Raw genomic sequence first — 15,703 nt, 5'->3', positions numbered from 1 at the left:
AACTAGAGTTATACGAGTCATCCATCAAGTAAAGGCATACAGCAGTGGTGAAGTGGAAATTACCTCAGCACACTCTGAGGTGTTTTACCTCAGTCCTGTACTCCATTCACTGAAGAGAAGTTCAGCAGTTTCCAAAGACCTTATCCATGAACTGAAGCTTGACATTGGAGTTAAGGCCACACTGTCTGAGTAGAGTCACACTTTGACCACTGATTTCTTTCAGGGTCACTCTGCAGGAATCACTGCATGACTTGATCGGATTAAGATTAAAAGACTGATACATATGCTTCACATCATTTATTAGGAAAACAGTCATTTCATTTTCACCACAGAGAGGAATGACACATTTGCTTCTTAACTCTGAAAATAAACAGACATCAAACATTTTTGTGATTCATGACCCTGCGACAGACTGGCGATCTGTCCAGGGTGTATCCCGCCTCTCGCCCTATGACAGCTGGGATAGGCTCCAGCGCCCCCCGCGACCCTGAAAAGGATAAGCGGAAGCGAATGGATGGATATATATATATATATATATATATATATATATATATATATATATATATATATATATATATATATATAACAATGATTCATCTTAAAATTATCTTTAATACTCTTGGAATTGACAGTGAAATACATAAATTAATCCCACTACAGTATCTAAATAATACTCACCACAATACAGCATTTAAATTGAGGTCACTCTGCAGGAACACAATGAGACAGGACCAAGAACAGGAGAACATTAATTGTTACATCATATGACAAAAAGTCATACTAATCAAACAACATTAAAACTGAGTATAAGTGCATCCAGGATTTAATAATAATAATGGATTGGATTTATATAGCACTTTTCAAGGCACCCAAAGCGCTTTACAATGCCACTATTCATTCACTCTCACATTCACACACTTGCCAGTGTGTGAATGTGAGGCAAACTACAGTTGTAGTCACAGCTGCCCTGGGGCAGACTGACAGAAGCGAGGCTGCCATGTCCCGCCATCGGCTCCTCTGGCCAACACCAGTAGGCGGTAGGGTAAAGTGTCTTGCCCAAGAACACAACGACCAGGACAGAGGGCCCGGGGATCGAACCGGCGACCTTCTGAGCCATGGTCGCCCCAAATGTTTGCAATCAACTCATTGTTGTTACTATTACTGATCAGCCAGTGCTTCTTGGTGTAACCTGTTAAGATGTAGGTCCAGTAAGAAGTGAGCAGCTTGCTATTGTGAATGGGACAGAAGTAACATTTCCTGTCATATTTAGTTTTGATACAGACAAATTCACAGTTCATCTGTTTTCAAGAAGGAATTTTCCGTTTCTGAGAACATAATGGCTATAAAATATTTATTTAAATTTGCCGCATTTGCAGTTAGAAGCCATGCAGTGTCAAATCTCTATCAAAAAGCTATACACACTGTACTTAAAGAGCTGCTCTGCTCCTGTTTACTGTTTTCCACAGAAAGAGGTGGGTGTAGTTCCCATTCCAATTTGACTTGAATCCACAGACACTGAAAGGAGTTTCTAAGGTATGCAGACATGGTTAAAAAAAGATCTTGTGTTGTTTTGGACAGAAGTCCAGAAATATAGATTCTGTGGACATGTGAAACTAACAATTCAGAAACTTTTAGGACACGAGACCTTTAAATGTGCAGTTCAATGTTACCATATAAACTGCACATTTAAAGCTTTTTTCTCTAAAAAGAGGAGTAACTTTTACTTTTGTTACTGTGGATCATCACAAAGTCAGCCTTCTACACGCATCCTTATTCTCTTTGTATGTGTGATTGTTTTTTTCTGCAGACACACTGATAAACAAAAACCAAAGAAATATTTTTCCTTCATAATCCAAGTCAAGTGAACTGACCTTTTAAACTGTAGTTTGCAGTGTGGACTCTCCAGGTAATCATACAGCTGTTTCATTCCTGAGCCCTCCAGGTTGCATCCTATTAGATCCAGACGTTTCAGATAGGGGGGGTTGGACTTCAGAGCACTGAGCAGAGCAGCACAGTTGTTCTCTGACAAAGTGACGTTCTCAAATCTGAATAACAATCATGTGAATTACAGAGTGTTATTTTATTAAATTACCTTTATCTTTTGAGAAACCAAGTAAACAGCTAATTGAGATGCAGACTATTGCAAACTGTACAGAATATTGTCAAGTGCAAACATGCAAAAAAAACCCAAAAACCCCAAAACAAAACCCCACACACACACAAAGTTGGTAATCGGCAAACCCAGTCTTTTGTGTTTTTTGTATTGGTTTCTTATGTTTATATTTTGTTCAAGTAGTGTGCTTTTCTTAAATTTAAGGGTTTAGTTGAGTTTATGAGATAAAGCTAAGTCTTAATATTGTTATTTATTGCCTTAAGTTGTAGTCTAGTTTAAGTCCTTTCATGTCTCCTTAATTATGAGTCTCGTCATGTCCCCTGGTGTAAGTCTGTTCTGGTCTTCTGAGTCATGTTATGTATTTGCTGTTTGTGTGTCAAGCCTGTGTCATGTCTGCATCTCTCTGTGTTTCCTGTTTTGTTTTGTTTAGGTCTTTTGTTCAGTGTGCATTGTTTTAGTTTCACCTTCTCTGTGGTGTCATGACGTTCATTTGTGTCAGTTGTGTCCCCGTGTGTTTCCACTTCCCTTAATTACCTCCTGTGTGTATTTAGTCTATGTACAGTGGACATAATGCGGAACCAGTTCAGTGGAACCCCAAAATTAATTAGTTCCCGAGGGTCTTTCGTAAGTCAAAAATTTTCGTAAGTCGAAGCACCCATTGCGTGTTTTGAGTGATGCGATGCTGAATGATAGGCTATAGGCTAATTGCTAACTAGAACAACAATACGTCGTTCAAGTGGAACAGCGAAGCACAAGAACAGAAGCCAAGGGGTTGTCACATGATTCGGAAGGCATTGTAGGCTCAGCCAATCAGAGCCAGCGGATTTCGTTACTCTGGCATTTTGCAGTAACACGGGCAGAAATATTGCCGTCCAACGCCTTCATAACTTGAATTTTTCGTGAAACGGGGTATTCGTAAGTCGGGGTTCCACTGTATTGTTGTTAGGGTTAATGTGTTGTAGGTTTCCATTTAAAAAGCTAGAATGCTTTTGTTTGCTCCCTATGTAAACCATGCATATGAATATGTGCATGACCTCCATAAAGGAAACAAGCAGCCTTGAGAAGAACAGACTGCACTCAGTGAAGAAGCCACCTGGGTGGACAAGATAACCACAACAACCTAGGCGGGCTGCACTCACATCATATAACCACGCTTGCACAGCACACTTTGTAACCAAATATAGTAATTTGTCTTAGTTAACACTGCAACAAGCTTTATGAATATTCACTCTCTGAAGATATAAACAAGACTTGAACATGCCCCGAACACCATTGTCACACACAATAACATGACATGGGGTGGTACAACAGATGACCTGACACTGACTGGACAGAAAGACACAGACTAAATACACACAGGGGCTGATCAAAATAAAATGAAACACAAAAACACTGGGTCACCCAGAACCGTGACAGGGTTTTTAGTTGTTTCACAGTCTGGTCACTGCTTAGTCAGATATTTAGTTTTGCCCCACGGGTATCTTGCGTTGTATTTTTGTTTCTCATGTTTCAGCTCAATAAAGGCTCGCTTTTTATTCACGTTCAAATTCTGTTCCCCTGTGTCTGCATTTAGGTCCTACACTCATACTCCATATGGTCTGTCCACAGACCATGATAGTAACTATGGAACGCCAGGACTGCCATAATGAATTAATTAAATACACCATTAAATAATTAATTAAATGTGGCAATAATTAATTAAAATTGGAATTAATTAATTAATTAAATAAATAGTTATGATATATGTAATTAATTAATTATTGGCACATTTAATTAATTATTTATGTATTTCATGTTTTAATTAATTATTGACACATTTAATTAATTAATTATTGACATATTTAATTAATTATTTATGTATTTCACATTTTAATTAATTATTGACACATTTAATTAATTATTTATGTATTTCACATTTTAATTCATTATTGACACATTTCATTAATTATTGACACATTTAATTAATTATTTATGTATTTCACGTTTTAATTAATTATTGACACATTTAATTAATTAATTATTGACATATTTAATTAATTATTTATGTATTTCACATTTTAATTAATTATTGACACATTTAATTAATTATTGACACATTTAATTAATTATTTAATGATATATTTATTTATTTCATTTTGGCAGTCCTGACGCCTGGCTCTCATCATGAAATAATTTTATCTGTCAGCCTCACCCATCAAACTCAGGGGGCGGGGTTAACGCTGATCGAGTCAAAACCATTGCTTTGGCCTGGTGGCCATTGTTTCTAGCACACAACAACCGGCATGTGGAAGCTAACAGAACTGAGCTTTGAAAAACCCTGTTTGTGTGTTACCAAATACCGTTTTAATATTTTTTTAGCCGAGAATGTAGTGGTTTAATCTTCATGTGTCTGGTCGGTTTGTCAAGATACAGCCTCTTTGCAAAAGTGTTTCGATGATTTCGGAGATGTCGTCCCAGTCTCACGGCAAAGCGTGGGATAGACCCGCTCGCCTCGCAAGCAATCCCACCGACAAAGCGCAGGCCCCGGTACACAGCTGTAGTAACCCCCGCTGACTTCTTTTACTGAGGTTATATTTATCGATGTTTTATTTCCTGATGTTCTTATGTGTCCTACGTGTTTCAGTCGCCAATTCTGAATTATAACTAACATTAAAAACATGTTTAAGGAGGAGAGAGAGCAAATAAATCTGTTTAACATCTGATCTTTGGGTTTTTGTTCAGTAATCAGCGTGACCTGTGTATAAACACATAAAAGAGATAACGTTGGTGTTTCCGTCATGTAGTAACTGCTGGCTTTAACTGTACAAAGGTTGTTCGACACTATGAAACACATACAGACTTCATGATGTTCGGCTAATATTTTTATTGTGAATATTAATCATGCTGACCTCGCTCTGTACACCACGCAGCGAGGTCAGCATATCCACGATATCCTCAGCTCCATGAGTTAACACAAAGTTTCCCAGCTGACTATCTAACTGCCAACTATTCCAGTGACGTGAAAATATACAGCATAAAGAAAAGTGTAAGAGACTCAGCAGCAGATTAGAATAACAGTTATACATTTAATAAATCACCAAATGAATCCAAGAAACGAGCAAACCTGTTCCGACAATTTGAATTTGTGTTCCCTCAGCTGCAGACTCGCTGCTGTTTAAATGTTTGAAAAGGAAGATTAGATATAAAAAACGTCAAACATAGACTCAGTCTGCCTTCACATTTGATATGAGGCCAGCACGTATAGTGGCCTCAGCAGGCTATTACTGAAATACACATGCTATATCATAAACTATGATATAAACAGGGAGGTCCTATTAACATGTTTAGTTTTAAAGGACACCTTCCTGCCTTTAGTCTCATTCATGAGCAGTATTCGTTTTCTTCTAACATCCAGAAGTCTGCACGATGTGTTTCATAGTTTGTAACCAGCCTTTGACAGGTAAACATAACATGACCGAAAAAGCAAAAAAAAAAAAAAAAAAAAAAGAGAGAGAGAGAGAGAGAGAGTGTTGACATAAGAAGAGAAAATGCTCTCAATTATGGAGACAGACAAATGGTTCATTTATGTTTGATGTGTGTTTATTCCTCCCTAAATATCGTCGGTGAAGTTTGCCATGCACGTCAGATTTTCCTGCGCATTTTTATACCTCTGCCAACAGAGAGAGAAAAAAAATCACATTCTAACAGACAGCTGGTGCTTAGAATACAGTTGAATAACTATTAAAAAACAGATGATATTTAGATGATAGTTCAGTCTAACACATGTGCCAGTGAACCATTAAACGTCTGTGAAACTATGCAGTTATGAAACGTAACTTTAACCTCAGCCAAACCGATTTGCTCAGTTGTAAATAAAACAGCGAAGTAAACGTGACCCGACAGACAGAACCTGAGTGAATGAAGTCCAGCGTTTAACCACTGAGAGCTAAAACTCAGCTGAGGTTTGAAAGCTGTGTGCTGGTGATTGGACATCAGCCGCTGATAAAGCTGTTCGCCTATAAAGTGCTCTGTAAGGAAACAAGCTCCAGCAGCTCTGCGCTCGGGGAAAACACTATATTTACTTATCTTGTGCAGAAAAATGCGCTGACATTGCGTTATATTGAGCACCGGCTGCCCAGTTAAACTGTGACTATCACCAGGTAACTAGGCGTGTTTCTTGAATTAGCAGCAGGTGTTAAACAGCTGACAGATGAGGAGGAGGATGCATGCAGGTAAACTGAGGGTCTGTTGAGCTGATCGCTGGTTTCGTGAGAAAAATGTCAGCTCGTTCTTTATGTTACAGAAGCACAGAGACACAAGACCAGGCGGAAAGAGACGATCGTTCGGTGAAAATGAGAATCTGCGAATGCAACATGTGGAACACGGAGAGTGGAATATGTAAACAAACCGGTTAATGTACCCCCTCGGTGCGCTCTGCATGCTAACTGTTAGCAGAGCTAGTGAAATCTCTGAAAACATCTGAGCACTTTTGCAAGCATGTTCTATGTTGACAACCTGACCAGACATACGTTGCGACATTCGCGGCTAAAACACTGTTAAAAGTGTAGCTGGTGACAGAAAAACGGGGTATTTTAAAACTACACCACCACCATTGCTGCCTGTGATTTGATCTGCATTCTGGGATAACTGGCTGCCCCAAGTCTGCACAAGCAATCGATTATCTAGGATCGACCTGTTTTGACTTACTTTGCACGGCAACCAATCAAATGTTAGAGAAGCTGCATGGGCAGCGTTAACCCCGCCCCCTGAGTTTGATGGGTGAGGCTGACAGATAAAATTATTTCATGACGAGAGCCAGGCGCCAGGACTGCCAAAATGAAATAAATAAATATATCATTAAATAATTAATTAAATGTGTCAATAATTAATTAAATGTGTCAATAATTAATTAATTAAATGTGTCAATAATTAATTAAAATGTGAAATACATAAATAATTAATTAAATGTGTCAATAATTAATTAATTACATGTGTCATAACTATTTATTTAATTAATTAATTCCAATTTTAATTAATTATTGACACATTTAATTAATTATTTAATGGTGTATTTAATTAATTCATTATGGCAGTCCTGGCGTTCCATAGAGCCACACCAAAAGGACAAATACAGCTGCATCTAAAGGACAAAGGTCACTCTCACTCAAACTCACTTTCAAGGACACCAGTTGTGACATTATGGACAGAGAAGACAGATGGTTTGAGAGAGGAGTGAAAGCAGCCATTTACGTCCTCTGTGGATGACCATCATTAAACAGGTGGTGTCTTACGAAACCAACCATTAAGAACCTATTTGGGCTCCGTCTAAAACCTCAAACAAAAGTTTAGCACGTGTGTGTTTACGTGTAAGCTAGAGATTGTAACATTTATTTTTAGCAAATATAAACTTTACTTGCATGATGATTTTACTTCAGCTGTAAAAGCATTTATTTATTTTGACAGAAAAGATTTTATCCTAAAGTTTTGGACACAGTCTGTCTTTATTTGTATCTTAATTAAAAAATAAAAATGTAGACATTGACAGCTCTTCTTAAACCTACAGAACCCATCATACAACTGGTACACATGGATTAGAACTAAATAATGCTTTTAGAATTTGTTTATTTCATTGTTTATTTTTATCTTTAAAATGTCAGCATGTGAACAAGGTCTGACTATTAGTCGGCTGCTCTAAACTCTGGTGTTTGTCGCACCCACATTATCCCCCTAATATTTCCAGCTGTCATGGTTACTGGTACAATACTGGGCTGAAGATTTTTAGATTCCTGTAATTGTGTGTATGATTTCCCAATATTATACGTGCTGGATTTGAAGGAATCAATTAAAATATATCTTGTTCATTTAAACAGTTCCCACAATCACCCACTAAAATAGAGGTCCTGGATGAATAAAGTTAAGGTATACTATTGGAACCACAAAATAAATAAAAAAAATAAAGTTGGATCGGTGCCTCTGCATCATCTGTCTAACAACACAGCAGCTGAGTTATAAGGACATAACTTCACAGTTCAAAAGACCTTCAGAAATAACAACAGATTCAGTTAACTGACCTGAGTGTCTCCAGTCTGCAGTTTGGATGCCCCAGACTAGCAAACAGTGCCTCTGCTGGATCCCGCAGCTTGATTGAACTCAGCTGCAGCGCTCTCAGATTGGAGTTGTTGCACATCAGAGCTGAGGTCACAGTTTTACAGTGATTCTCTGAGAGCCAAACATCGTGAAGTCTGTGTTGACATATGTGTTAGAAAATATGTTATTATGAAGAAGACACATTATATTTACTTCATACACTTAATGAAAAACAACTGGACACTTTGTCTTGACATCAGTGTTTCAATTGATCTGAATGTTTGACATGAAACATTATTTATTCCCAGTCTCTGTCAGACCCACCGATTTTTAATCTTTCTGTAGATTTAATATGCAAGCCAAGGAGAGAAAAGAGGGACAGTTTTCAGGAATAAGCATGGCATAAATTATTTATCATAAGTCTGGTTTTACTTCACAACCTAAAACCTGGTAAATAGTTTGAAGTTTGCACTTTTGGCACAATTTGAATGGAGACTCGGCAAGGCTGCATCATGCTGCTACATTGTCTTCCATCTGTCGTGTGATTTGGATGTGCAGATGCATTCGTCGACTATTACGTGTTAGTCTCTTTTGCATATGATCAGTGGTTTATGGCCGCTCGTAGTGATGTTGTCAAGATTTATTAAATAGATAATGTTTTTGCATAAGATAAAAGGTCTATATATCTATGACTTTACTCAGATTTCACAGAGTGTATATTTGTTACTAATTTGATTTGAATTATTTTGGATGAGGATAAAGTGTAAGATAATGGGGAATTTCAGTTTTTACTTTACAATTTTGTTTAGTGTAATATTTACAGTTAAGTTGTATTTTCTTTCCTTATTTCGTTTTTACGTTCTGTTCCTTTAATACATCGTAATTGTGCACAGGGGGAGTAGTCACAATCGGCACTGTGGACTAACGGGGCTTTAACTAGCTGTGGAGTCAAACAGTTTTCTTACCATGTTTGGCAGTGTGCAGAACATTCAGACATATGACAATATGAGAGCATGTGGGTGGGAATGGATGTTTGTATCTGTGTGTGCCTATTTGTCTGTCTGCTGTCCATTTGTAAGCTGCCATTTCACTCGTAGTCTAAATAGGCAGCTGGTCTTATTACCTGTTTTATTTTATGACAGACGCAGCTCTTAAGACGCTTCTTTTATCCTGACATTATTGGAAGTTACAGTTGATTAGGACCTACCCAGTTCTTATGTGTCAAATGTAAATAGTCCAATGTATACTGTTTGTGGATGATTGTAAACTGTTTGTGAGCAATGGAAGAATATTTTTGTTTATTTGTTACAAATATAATACCACGTGTACAGCCTGACTACCAGCTAGTGTTTCCGCAGCAATAGTTGTCACTGACTTTTGTATTTGTACTGCTGAAATCAAATCACTATGACAACATTCAGTGTTATCCCATCCTTTTCACATGTGGCCACAATGGCTGCTTCAACTGAAGCTATAGACATGCAAAAAATTAACTAACCAGAAAATTATTGAGTAAAAAATAGTTTTTTATGGGATTTAAGTAGCTTTAAAAGACACTCTTAAACTGACATTTAATGTTTCTAATAAATAAATAAATAAAATAAATAACAGGAACAGTGTAAAAAGAATCATGAAAATGTTATAGTAAGAATCATTTAAAGAACTAAACTATAAATCTACTCTAATTTATATTATTAATCACATCTGGACTCACCGAGCCTTTCTGCAGTTCCTCACAGCTGCAACAAGTCTCTGTCGTCCCTCCTGTGATGTGTTGTATTTCATCAGATCCAGTACATCCAAAACCTCCTCTGACATCTGCAGCATATATGCCAGAGCTGAGCACTGAATTCCAGAGAGTTTCTTCACAGATTTGTTCTCTGACTTCAGGAAGTCTTGGATCTCCCGATGTACCGAAAGGTCATTCATCTCCATTAGACAGTGGAAGATGTTGAGGCTTCTGTCAGGACACTTATCATAAGTTTTAATCTCCTTCAGGTTGTTGATGACTCTCTGGACGATTTGTGGACTGCTCTTTGTCTGACCCAGCAGACCACCTAAGAGTCTCTGGTTGGACTTCAGAGTGAGGCCATGAAGGAAGCGAACAAACAGTTCCAGGTAGCCGCTGTCACTTAGGAAAGATTTCTCCATGGCATTGCTCAAAAGATCTTCCAGAGATGAGATGTCTTTGCTAAGGAAGTCCTGCAGCACCTCTGTCTTCCTGTTGGTGTAACAGTGGAACATGTAGACTGCAGCCAGAAACTCCTGAATGCTCAGATGAACAAAGCAGTAAACTGGTTTCTGGAAGATCACAGATTCTTCTTTGAAGATCTCTGTACAAATTCCTGAGTACACCAAGACCTCTGTGACGTCCAGACCACACTGCTCCAAGTCTTCTTGGTAGAAAACGATATTTTCTTTCTCCAGATGTTCAAATGCTAGCTCCCCCAACTTCAGAAGAGCTTCCCTGTCAGCATTGGTAAGCTTCTGTACACCTGTCCCATGCCCTTCAGAGTATTTGTGCTTTTTCTTCTTTATCTGAACCAGCAGGAAGTGTGAGTACATGTCAGTCAGGGTCTTGGGCAGCTCTGCTCTCTCCTCTGTAGTCAACATGTGCTCCAGAATTGTAGCAGTGATCCAGCAGAAGACTGGGATCCCACACATAATGTAAAGGCTCCTGGATGTTTTCAAGTGGGAGATAATTCTGCTGGAGAATGCTTCATCTCTGAATCTTCTCCTGAAGTACTCCTCCTTCTGAGAGTCAGTGAAGCCTCGCACTTCTGTTACCCTGTCAACACATTTAGGAGGAATCTGACTGGCTGCTGCGGGTCGGGAAGTTATCCAGATGAGAGCAGAGGGAAGCAGATTCCCCTCGATGAGATTTGTCAGCAGCTCACTGATGGTTGACTTCTGTGTGACATCAGACAAAAGCTTCCTTTTTGTGAAATCCAACAAAAGTCTGCTTTCATCCAGGCCATCAAAGATGAACAAAAGATTACACACAGTGAGCTTCTCTGCTGTGACGCTCTGTAATGTTGGATAGAAATCATGGATCAGCTCCAGGAGACTGTACTGCTCATCTCTGACCAAGTTCAGCTCTCTGAATGAAAGCACAACCACCGCACTGATGTGTTGGTTTTCTAAGCCCTCTGCCCAGTCCAGAGTGAACTTCTGCACCAAGAAGGTTTTTCCAATGCCAGCAACGCCATATGTCAGAACCACTCTGATGGGTCTTTGTTGGTCAGGCAAGGCTTTAAAGATGTCCTGGCAGCTGATTGGTGTTTCAAGGAGGATATTCTTCTTGGAAGCGCTCTCCACCTGCCTCACCTCATGTTGGAAGCAAAATTCTTTATTCTGTCCCTCAGTGATGTAGAGCTCAGTGTAAATCATTCTGAGGAGGGCTCCACATCCTGTTTTATTAGTTTCCTCAGTCACATGTTCATATCTTGTTCTCAGACTGAGCTTTAGTGCATCTGAAATTTTCTGCAGATGAGCATCTGTTGACAGAAATTAAAACCAAAAACCCATAAAACTAGAGAGCAAGAAAACTGGTTAATGTGTCAATAGCATAATAAGAAGTGCAGTTTTTCCAAAAAAAAAAAAAAAAAAATCAGTCCATCAGCAGAAAGGTGTTAAGTCTTTCTTTTTCAACAGCTGCTCTTACTGGTTGTCTGCAGACCAGGTCTGGTTCTGGATCTTTCTCCACATTGGGGACAGGAGGACTTTCTTGATGAATCCTTCAAGACATTCTGACACAAAGGACAGCAGGACAGTGGCTCCCCAACCAGTGCCACATCTCTGTGAATACCAAAATAAATTCAGAATATACCCAAGTTTACATACCTTCTGGAAACTTTGTTTCAAAGACAGAAACACGTAATGAAATAGGACATGTCAGTGCTCATGTCTATAGCTAATAAATTGTGAATGACCCAGAAACATTTGCTTGGAATGCATTAACACATAGGCAAAGATAGTTAGACTTCATAAAAAAAGTTCTTTCTGCTGACAACTGACTATCAGCTCAGTTTTGGACAAACAGTCTATTAAAATGGTAAATGGCCTGAATTTGTATAATGCTTTACTCAGTCCCTAAGGACCCCAAAGCACTTTACACTACATTCAGTTATTCACCCACACAATGGCAAGCTATTGTAGCCACAGCTGCCCTGGGGCGCACTGACAGAGGCGAGGCTGCCGGACACTGGCGCCACCGGGCCCTCTGACCACCACCAGTAGGCAAACATGGGGTTAGTATCTTGCCCAAAGATATTTGGCATGCAGGAGACAGCCTGGGATCAAACCACCGACCTTCTGATTAGTGGCTGACCTGCTCTGCCACCTCAGCTATAGCCACCCCATATTACTTCATGTTTATGGCCTAGGTTCGTCATTTTAAATCGATTTTAAAAAGAGCCTGCTTGGGGAAAAACAAAAAGACAAAACAAAAAAGATTATCAAAGCCTTTCTCAAAAAGACTAGAAAAAAGCTGGCATGTTAAAAAAAAGTTCACCCAAATAATTCCCTGTTTTTGGAAGACAGAATTTACCCAGAGCTTTGAAGAATGGTGCCTTATGCTCTCCACAGACTTTACACTTCCAATAGCAGTCATTTAATTCATTTTGATTTCTAATCTAAAAAATAACCTACTCTGGAGTTGGTTAAATATCATTTAGTGACTCCACTCTGACAAAACCCCTTTGAAACAATATCAAAGCCTGCAAGAAAGAAAATCATCATCAGCTCACTTTACAACAGAATCAGTCTCCTACTGTGTGACTGAGGGTCCAGGTTCATGACTGAAGACTGGACGATAATCTCTGGACTTGTGACTGTTCATGGATATAGCGCTGGATCCTGGAAATAATTTTTATCCTTAAATAATTGTAACCAAGGAATTGGCAGTCTTGCTACGAATGTGTTCACATTACTAGTGATGTGCGGATCGATCCTGAAATATCGATTCCTCCGATACCAGTCATTTATGTTCTAGGATCGATTCTCACATTAAAATATCAATATTTTTAATAATTGAGGGTTAATTTGTAGTTTATCATTAACAGGAACACAGTGGAAAGAAACTATAACATTCGGATTGTCTACATTCAAAGGAACTACTTCCTCTTCCACCTTTCATAGTCATGTGCGAAATACGGCTGTATAAATGTCTCGCAGCCCCTTGGCGCGCGCACTCACAACAATGGCTGAGCGTAATTGTGCGGACGTATTTTACCTCCACAAACAGCTGAGACGTGGTTTGAGATACATGTGGCAAAAACGTGCTCCAAGAGTGAGGTGTTGTGGCTATACTTTCCCAACCTTGAGACCTCAGAATTAGGGAGACAATCAAAAGGGCACATTTTACAGTGTTTATTTATCGGATAAAATACGTTAAATGTCACCGTTATTATTGGCCGGCCTGGAAACAGCGGGGGTGTCCAAATTCAGAGGCTGCTTCCACCTGAGGACCCGCCCTTCGCGGTCTAAAGAAAGCCGGGTAGTACGTCATGAGTTCCCTCGGTGGAGTGAAACTCAGCCGTCTGCTCCTTGTTCTCTAAAACATAACCGGGTGCTGGCGTAAACTCTCGACCGTCTCACACTTTCTTTAATTAGTTTTCTGTTTGACGTTTATTCAGCTGTGTGAAAACCCCGGAGGAACCCACCCGAGGGATTAATAAAGTTAAATTTAATTTAAACATTTAAAAGCCAAACCGATTTACTCACGAACAAACAAAACACTGAAAAGGCCAAACAATTAACATTTTTAAATTATCAAAGTGACTTATATATCATGTTTAACCCGAGTAGTGAAAGCCTGCGGGGGTTTGAAGACGATGTGTCGATCGGCTCAGATATTTGAAGTTTACACAGCTACATTCTCACCTGAAAACATGTTAAAAGTTGGGTTTTTTTGCGACCCAGAAAGAGAAATAAGAGTAATATTAAAACTAAGCAGCTGCCGCCATTGTTGGAAACTGGAATTGGATCGGCCGTGCTATGAATTCTGCGATATGGTTTTTCAATTTTGTTGTCCAGGTGGAAATTCGGGAGAATGGTGGCTCCGGGATTCTCCCGGAAAAATCGGGAGGGTTGGCATGTTTGGTTGTGGCAACATCACTAACCTTGTCAAACACCTCAGAGTAAATCATATCACAGAATATGAGGCGCGTATGTTGAGACGAATCGCGTCTCTCACGGAGTTCTTTAGTGCTGCAGGCAGGCAACGTGTTCAAATAGCGCACAACTTCAGTTTTTTTTATTTCTATATGATGAACAAGTAATCTGATGTCCTGTAATCATTATGACGCTATAATTTGAGATACAATAAATAAAATACGTTTTTTTGTATAAAGTATCGGTATCGGATCAGTATCGTCGATACCACCCTGAAAAGTACTTGGTATCGGATCGGAAAGGAAATCAGTGGTATCGCACATCACTACACATTACAGGTGTGTGGTTGGGAGCATCTAACCAATTAAGATCATGGTTAAATGCACTGATAGGAGAGCAGTAGGTAACATCCTAAGACCCAAGCTCTTCCACAGCATGCATTTTAAATTTCTCTGTGATATTTGTGCTGATTGGGACCCGCTGAATGTAAAAACAAAGAATCTAAATAACTCAAAATGTGATGTCCACATATGTGGATGCCAGGTCCTAGGAGGTTAAAGATAAAACTACAAAACTTAATGGATAAACAATATAAATATGTTAAAAAAAATCATACAAACTGAAAGAAACACACAATTGTTGCTCATATATGAGACTTTCCAGACTTTTCCAGATGAATTTCCAATGAATTCCTCCAAAAGCAGTCATTTCACACCTTGATATTTAATTTTAAATAAAACCTGTCGCTAAAGTGGTTGAGAAAATTCCAGTGACCCCACCCCACGAACCCATTTGAATTAATACCCAAGACTGCAAAAAGCAAAATCATCTTCAGTTCAGTTTACAACAGAAGGAACCTCTTACTTTGTGCCTGAGGATCCAGGATCATGACTGAAGACTGGAGGATAATCTCGAGAATTGTCGCTGTTCATGGACATACGGCTGATGTCTGGAAACTCTGCTCTGTGTTTGTGCCGCTGATGTCTGGAAGCACAAACACAGAATGAAACACACATTGTTCTTCTACTTCTATGTTCCTGTTGTTGGCCATTAAGCTGGTGCTCTGTCAGTGTCAGACTCATGAGGCTGAAGCCCTGGATGTTCTCAAAACCACTGTACTTTCTGTAGGGGAAGCTGGCACCATGGTCATCCTTTTTAAGCCACTTTTGAATCCTTAGTTAATATTTTTGAGTTTGTTTTTTGTTTATTTCTTTCTGTTACATATCAAAGTCATTTTCCTTTCATCTGGATTAACTAATCCTGGCAACGGGAATCGGGATAATAAGTCACACAAAGGTAGTTAATTAACTCGCTATTTTAACACAGGGTTAGTTACGCGCATGTTGACGTGAAAGGTGTTTAGTTGGCATCATCTAACTAATCATCATGGATAAGTATACTGTTAAAAGA

General features: G+C 39.0%; 1 protein-coding gene across 1 annotated transcript in view; it reads right to left on the bottom strand.

Annotated features, from left to right (window-relative positions):
* Positions 1 to 389: 389 nt before the first annotated feature.
* The window catches only part of LOC146578687 (NLR family CARD domain-containing protein 3-like), a 41,751-nt gene continuing 26,437 nt past the window's right edge, over positions 390 to 15,703 (bottom strand). Inside the window, exons 8-14 of the mRNA XM_085269157.1 lie at positions 15,158 to 15,277; positions 11,844 to 11,977; positions 9,894 to 11,676; positions 8,164 to 8,334; positions 1,872 to 2,045; positions 679 to 707; positions 390 to 487 (exon numbers count right to left, since the gene is read on the bottom strand). Coding sequence (XP_085125283.1) covers positions 692 to 707; positions 1,872 to 2,045; positions 8,164 to 8,334; positions 9,894 to 11,676; positions 11,844 to 11,977; positions 15,158 to 15,277 — 2,398 coding nt within the window. The 3' untranslated portion in view covers positions 390 to 487; positions 679 to 691. The remainder of the gene's footprint in view (positions 488 to 678; positions 708 to 1,871; positions 2,046 to 8,163; positions 8,335 to 9,893; positions 11,677 to 11,843; positions 11,978 to 15,157; positions 15,278 to 15,703) is intronic.

This window comes from Mchenga conophoros, linkage group LG3 (assembly GCF_057382185.1).
Source record: "Mchenga conophoros isolate Kocher_MC1m ecotype Shallow Benthic linkage group LG3, M_conophoros_male_GT1.1, whole genome shotgun sequence".
In the NCBI taxonomy this organism is placed as follows: domain Eukaryota; kingdom Metazoa; phylum Chordata; class Actinopteri; order Cichliformes; family Cichlidae; genus Mchenga; species Mchenga conophoros.
Note: the sequence above shows the minus strand (reverse complement) of the source record. Positions and strands in the feature narration are given on the sequence as shown.